The sequence below is a fragment of the Pseudochaenichthys georgianus genome, chromosome 1 (genome assembly GCF_902827115.2).
Source record: "Pseudochaenichthys georgianus chromosome 1, fPseGeo1.2, whole genome shotgun sequence".
NCBI lineage: Eukaryota > Metazoa > Chordata > Actinopteri > Perciformes > Channichthyidae > Pseudochaenichthys > Pseudochaenichthys georgianus.
This window is the reverse complement of record NC_047503.1, coordinates 43,134,625-43,141,564: the sequence shown is the minus strand read 5'-3', so window position 1 is coordinate 43,141,564 and position 6,940 is coordinate 43,134,625. Positions and strand designations below refer to the sequence as shown.

Genomic DNA, 6,940 nt, shown 5'->3' with positions numbered 1-6,940 from the left:
TATGAATAGTTCAATTACACATTAAACATTAAAAGGAGATAGCGGCTGCCCAACGCTGGGCATCTGCGTCAGAGGGCGAAAGGTAAACATGTACAGAATTCTTCCCTGATAAAATATAAATATCGTGCAGTTAATGTATTTACAGTGTTTACTGTTATAAATTGTGTTTTTGGATTGCTGCATGTAGATGTTTAAGGTTGAGCTAATATCATTTTTGTGACGATGGATTTTCAAGCAGATCCAAGAGGCTTTTTACAGAGTTTAGCATGACAAGTAGGAAGGATAATAAATAAATGTTAATACAATAAAACCAAAGAAGTACACATTCAAGGCAGCAAAAAATAAGTAGCAGTAACATAAACATGTGGAAAATATGAAAAGTAATGAAGTAGCAGCCAGGTAACACGAGTAAATATGTATTACATTACATGTTACTTGTTAGACGCTTTTATCCAAAGCGACTTACATACATTCAGGGCAATCCCCACAGGAGCAATTTGCGGTGAAGTGTCTTGCCCAGGGACACAACGACATGCTGACTGCAGTGGGGTTTGAACGTGCTATCCTCTGATTCAAAGATCAGCGCACTAACCCACTGAGCCAAGTTTTATTTATTTACAAGACGACAGATGCCTCAAATTAAACAGCTACAATTTGTAAGTAGATTTACTTATGCACAGATATTTCCCTTATGGTTCAGAGTTTGTCAATATGTTATTTTATTTTAATATATTTATTCTTGTTTCATTATTTTCTATCTGTGTTTTTTTAACGGTGTTCTGTCTTATGTGAAAGCACTATGTTTTGAAAGGTGCCATGCAAATAAAGTGTATTATTATTATTATTATGAATCAGAATCAAGTTTATTGACAGATATTTTACACATACAAGGAATTCACTTTGGTGCATGGTGGTGCAAACATAAACAATCTAACAAAAGTAAGTTTTAAGTGTAGGTAGGTAAAATATAACGATAATAACAAGAAAGTATTTTAAAGAAACTATTTAGCATAAAAGACCAATATTTATAGCAAATTGTAATTCAAATATATAAAGAACCTCAAAAACTAAAGCACTTCTTAGGACAATGAAATTATGACTATATATGATACAGTAGTGCTGTGCAGACACGTGTGGAGAAATGTGCAAAATATATTCAGAGAGCTGAGCATGAACATTATTCTTATTAAGAATCAGAAGTGGAGTGATCCATCTTCTGAATAGACGAGCTTTGGTTTGCACCTTCCTCCTCCTCTCTCCCTCTTCACTCTCCCCTTCTCTCTCTCTCCCTCTTTCCCCCCCCCCCCCCTCTCTCTCTCTCTCTCTCTCCACCACTACCTCTCCTCTCTCTCCCCCTCTGCGGCTCTATCAGCTCGCGCTGCAGTGAATCTCTCCCCCGCTGTCAGAAACCGTAAAGTCAGACAGCCGGTGGTCGGTATCTCACTGTTAAAAGTCACAAACCTCGTCTTTTATCTGATTGCGTCGATCCGTTAACGGAGCTTTAAATTACTCTCCAAGAAGCTTCAGACCCCCTTGCGGCAAAATGGTAAGAAAAACCTGTTTTCAAATTAAAATGTCATTTTGTAAAAACAGATTCCCTTCCTTCGTCTGCACTATTAGCTTCAGAGCTAGCATACTAACCTAGCTATCCTTAGCACAGCTCTCATCTGAACTGTTAGCTTCAGAGCTAGCATCCCAATGCTAACCTAGCTGCCGTTAGCACAGCGCTAACTGACATTATAAAAAAAAGAGCGTAACGTTTTTTTTGTCCATGACAGTATATTGTTTATTTATTGTATTATTTATGCTTCTTTTAAATGCCACACTTGTCACACATCCACGTAGAGAGTAACGTCGATGTGTGGCTCGGTTTTAATATGGTCAGAAGGCTAGTTAGCTTGTGAGGAAATCCAGAAATACTATTACGGTTTTTGCTAGCAGGCTGTAGCTAGCTGGAGGTGCGTCAAGTGCGCAACACGGTAACGACGGAAGTGTCGTAACGTCAAAAATAATAAAAAATAAAAGCTTCAAAGTCCGTAAATTAAGTGAGTTCACAACTAACCTTTTTTTATTATTGACTTTTTGGCTAAGCTAATAATTGAGTTCATACATCGTTAGAAAACAGATCAATAAATAGTGTGGATGTGTCCTGCTCGACCAACATCCTAACATTTCAAGATATGTGCAATGGTGTGGTGCAAGTACTGTGCTCAAGTACAATTTTGAGGTACTTGTAGTCTACTTGTGTATTTCAATGTGTAGCTATTTCACACTTCTACTCCACTACAATTCAGAGGTAAATGGTGTACTTTTACTCCTCTACTTGTATGTAGTACCTTTAGTTACTTTACAGATCTGGATGAATGATGTGAAATATAATCAAGTCTTAAAGCAGACTTTAGTTCCTCCTGGAGTAAATTCACAAGCTACCCTGCAGTATACAAAGTCATTCAAACTAGCTGCACCTTTACCAGCTTTGAGAACACTTTCATGATCAATCATTATAAAACATATCATATATATTATTCTGAAATGGACCAATCTGCACAATGACTATTTTTACTGTCGCTACTTTAACTATATTTTGATGCTAATACTTTTGTACTTTTAAGTAACGTTTGCAATGCAGGACTTGTACTTGTACAATATTGTTTCTGTTTTTAATGCTAAATTAACATAGATTTAAAATGCATGCAGTACCACCACCTTGTGCCAATATGAACAACATATTGGATATATTTAAATGTTTAGACATTTGTGTTAGGAGCTGTTCATATACCTTACAATTTCTGCAGGACTCTTTTAGTATTATCTGGTAATACAGTGGTCGTGCAATATATAGGTTATCAAATTGTGTTTGCCAGTTTTCATCTGCAATTTACGATTTTATTTTGAAAATATTGACCGGAAGTGTTGTCTTAAGTGAGAAATGGCTGATCTGTCAGAACACTGGAGCTCTGTCAGACGTCCCTGTTGGTGTTTTAAATCCCTTTAAATCAATATTTAACCTCATTTTTCAGGGTCATTGATGTCTGATTTTGAGATAATTGATGCTGTGAAGCAGGCTGATGATATCTGCTGTTAAATGATATGATGTGTGATATAAAACTAGATGGCTCACTGTGATCAACAGTTGATGATTCATCATAAGGCGTAAAATACAATATACAATTAATTTATACACACATTTATTGGGAGCCTTCTACCCACTAAACTGTTTTAAAAAGGGCATACAAAAAGCGATACAGCTCCCCTATGTGCCAAATTGCTATTAAATCAGCATTGTAGCCCGGGCCCTATGTTGCATGTCATCCCCTGTCTCTCTCCGAGCTATAGCTACAAAACAATTATGGACCTATTTTTGTGAGTACTAAAGATAAAAACGATAAGAATGGCTGTGAGGAAGTCTCATTTTGGCGTGGGCTATAGGGAATGTCTTTTACATTTGACATGGTAAATACAGCCTTAGCAAAGAAGTCCTATATTTTAATTGTATTCCTTTTATATCTGCTTAATATTCATACATTTCTGTTATTTCTCATAAAAGGTTCAACCTGTAATATTCCCAAAATTGTGCAACCCTTGTTTCGCCCAATTATCTTCAGCTCACATTTTTATTGTTGTATTTATTTTTGCCCTAAATGAATATATAGATCTACTAAAGAGATACACAAACAGCAGGGATCACCTTCTAAATTCAAACCAGAGACTTGGGAACATGGTATTTGTTGCAGTGGCAGTTTTAAGGTTTCATTTTTTTTTTTTAAACGCTTAGATCAAGAGCCACAAGTAACCTGCGTTGAGGAATGTGGATGCTTGTATAGCAAGATAATCATACACAGCAAGTCGGCTAAGCAGTGAAGCTGGCAGGTTTAACTTATTTGTGTAAGTGCAACACACTGGACCCATTACATCATGCAGACAGACGAGGATGTCGAGGTACTGGGATGTGCCGATCCAAATGTGATGTGATTTTGGAGCGAGGTTGTGCATAAACGCTGGGAAATAGGCCGCTGGTAGGCCTATAATGTTATAACTCTCATATCCCGCTGGTCTGTATTTCCCCTTAGAGTTCAAATCTTAATGCGAGTTAAAAATGGATTGATGTCTCAAATTGTGTGGAAATGATTACCCTAGTTCTCCCACGAGTTAGAATACGCCCACACTGAGCCAGCTGAATTTAAAACACATATTTTTCTCTCCTTTCCGGCCTGCAGTGCCCACAAGCTGCTGTTTTTCACACCAAACCACTGCTGTGCTTTATTAACAAATGGTTTATTGAGTACACCAATTTGAAATGTAGGAATGCTAAGCTATGGAACACAACGATGTTAACGCTGTGTTTTTGATCATTCAATGTACATATAGCAATGATGATTTTAGTACACTTCCAGGATGTGTATTATTACTGGATTTTGGGGAATCCTCGTTGTTTAGTCAGGCATTGCATGGCTGAACAATTTAGAAACAAGTATCTAGTTGCGATGAAATCATGATTTTCAACATTAATCTAATTTAGAAATATATATTTTGCATCACAATGCTTTAATACATTTTATGTGATGGTCTTTACGTAGCGTTTTATTTTTGTCTGTACACTACGATTTGTAGGATAGCTCCATGATTTACACACAAAAGAAAATCATAGTCAATACCTGACGTGTTGCCATATCTGAGCCTGCATTTAAACAGCAATAAAGCACAAAAAACCCAAATTAGGATCCACCTTCCAGCACATGTATGATATTAAAAGAAGTCAGCAAAATGAAGAGATCATGTTTTTGAGCTAACAATAAAGGTTCTAGTGGCGCAGGATTTCTCAGCGCCCACGTGCCATGCACCGCACAAATATAAGGTTATAGTCTTACAACTAGGGATGCTCCGATCGCAAATTTTGGGGCCGATCACCGGAATCAGTATCGTCCGATACCGATCCGATCGAGTGGGCGGGGCCTATGGGGATCTTCCATTTTAAGTGATGTTTAAAACTCAGTTAATGGGGCTCATTCACTGGCGCTTCCACAAACAACAACCAACATAATTATTACATTCAAATGAAGTTCATTATTCAAGTTTACATTCACTTTGGAGAATAACACGGGAGAGATGAGCGGAAGCGCTCTCTCTCTCTCTCTAGTAACGCAGTGTAGGTGGAGCCGTGACGTCATCTTCGATGAGAACCCCAGAAAAAGAACACAGCCATTAGCTGTTACGGCCCGTCCACACAGCGGCGTGCGTTGAAGCTTCCAACGCTTCTGCCCATTCACTTTGAATGGGGTGACGTCACTTTTAGCCGAACTGCATCGTGGGAAGCGACGCGGAGCGTTGCTGGCGTGGCTCGCTGCAAAAGTTGAGCAATGTTCAACTTTTGACCCCTCCGCAGAAGCGTCAGCCAATCGAATCATATGCCAGTACAAGCTCTAGCCAATCAATCCGCTGCTTGTGTGTCAGGGGTGGGAGATTCATGTGGTTGTTGGTCGAGTGTCAGACACGCCCGCCGGCAAGCCTCAACGCACGCCGGTGTGTGGACGGGCCGTTAGCACTCAGAGCTCACAGACAAAAGTTAAACAAGTACAAACCACAGACTGTCTGTGTCATGGAGAATACAGTCGCTGGTTTATTTATGTCTGTAGGCCGTTGTTGTGAGTGTGGATGGTCGGAGCATATACAACGTTAGCTTCACCATTCAGAAAACACGCATTTTAAAAGGTTTTTCGCCTGCCGTCTTGTCTGCAGACTTGTCAAAGCATTAATTCATGGTTTGTACTAACCGGTATCAGTATGTTGTCACTTCGGCATCATTTTGAAACGTGTATTACAATTAAATCACGGTCAAATATGTTCATTTTGTTGTAGTTGTAGCCCCCTTGGAAGTGATTCCATCACTCATTTAGCATACTCACTACTCAGCCCTGTTTGTTGGCCCGGAAAGAACCTCGATTTTATGGGGCCAGAAAAACTGTGAAATAGTACTCGCTAGCCGGAACTACGCCAAGTGGAAACGCAACCAAAAACGGGCCCCGTACGGCTCGGCACACTTAAAGCGAGCTCCGCGCTGTAGTGGAAATGTGCCATTAGTGTGTGTTGCTCCGCTCACCGGTTCGTCACAGCGGGTGGAGCTGCAGGATCTTTGCTACACACGTTGCATACCGCTATTTTACTGTCATTTTCGGTCACCTTCAAATACTGCCAGACTCGTGAAGCAGGGCCCGACATTAAGGATGGCCCGATTACTCGGGGCCATCTAGCATTTAGCTCGGGCAATGAAGCCTCACCTGCTGGTTGCCCGATCGGGCAATCTATTATGCCAGTATCATGCAGCTCGCGGATCCAGTAATGAGTGACCCGACAGTAAAACTAAACACATCTATAACTAGTTTAGGTAGTTTGAGAAGTAATTAAAATAGCTACGTGTGCTATTCTAACCTGAAGTGTGTGTTTTGTCCGCTCACCGCTGCATGTGATTATGCAGAGCTGCGTGTCGAGTCTCGACTCGTCAGCAGCAACAGCAGCAGCAGGTGATCTCTCTCTCCCGTCAGATTAGACTTCACTCGCGTTTATGTCCATATCGATCAGATCCAGCTAGTTCTAGCTAATGATATGACTACCTGCTTATTAAAAGACACCTAAACAATAAGTGTCGCTATGCAACTGGATGAGGCCACAACGTATAGCGCAGCATTATGCATTTGTTTACATGCCCACCGGAAGCCTGAGGCATTACCAACAGATCAACGCACAATCAACCCATACAGGACATCTCTTTCTCCACATTAAGTGTTAGACATTAGAGTTGACTATTCTTGTCTGTCACATAAGTGGCGCAACTTAATACTACCCGGACAATGAATCGAATGCAACCACATTTTCGCGGGAATTTCAGTTTGTTACGGATTCTGATGCTGAATACATAATGATCAAATAATTTAAAGTCAGAGTG

At 40.0% G+C, this 6,940-nt stretch overlaps 1 protein-coding gene across 1 annotated transcript in view; it reads left to right on the top strand.

Moving 5' to 3' along the window:
• Positions 1-1,323: 1,323 nt before the first annotated feature.
• Positions 1,324-6,940, top strand: part of ppp3r1b (protein phosphatase 3 (formerly 2B), regulatory s1ubunit B, alpha isoform, b) — a 32,107-nt gene continuing 26,490 nt past the window's right edge. The window contains exon 1 of the mRNA XM_034088544.2: positions 1,324-1,546. Within this exon, the coding sequence (XP_033944435.1) occupies positions 1,544-1,546 (3 nt within the window). The 5' untranslated portion in view covers positions 1,324-1,543. The remainder of the gene's footprint in view (positions 1,547-6,940) is intronic.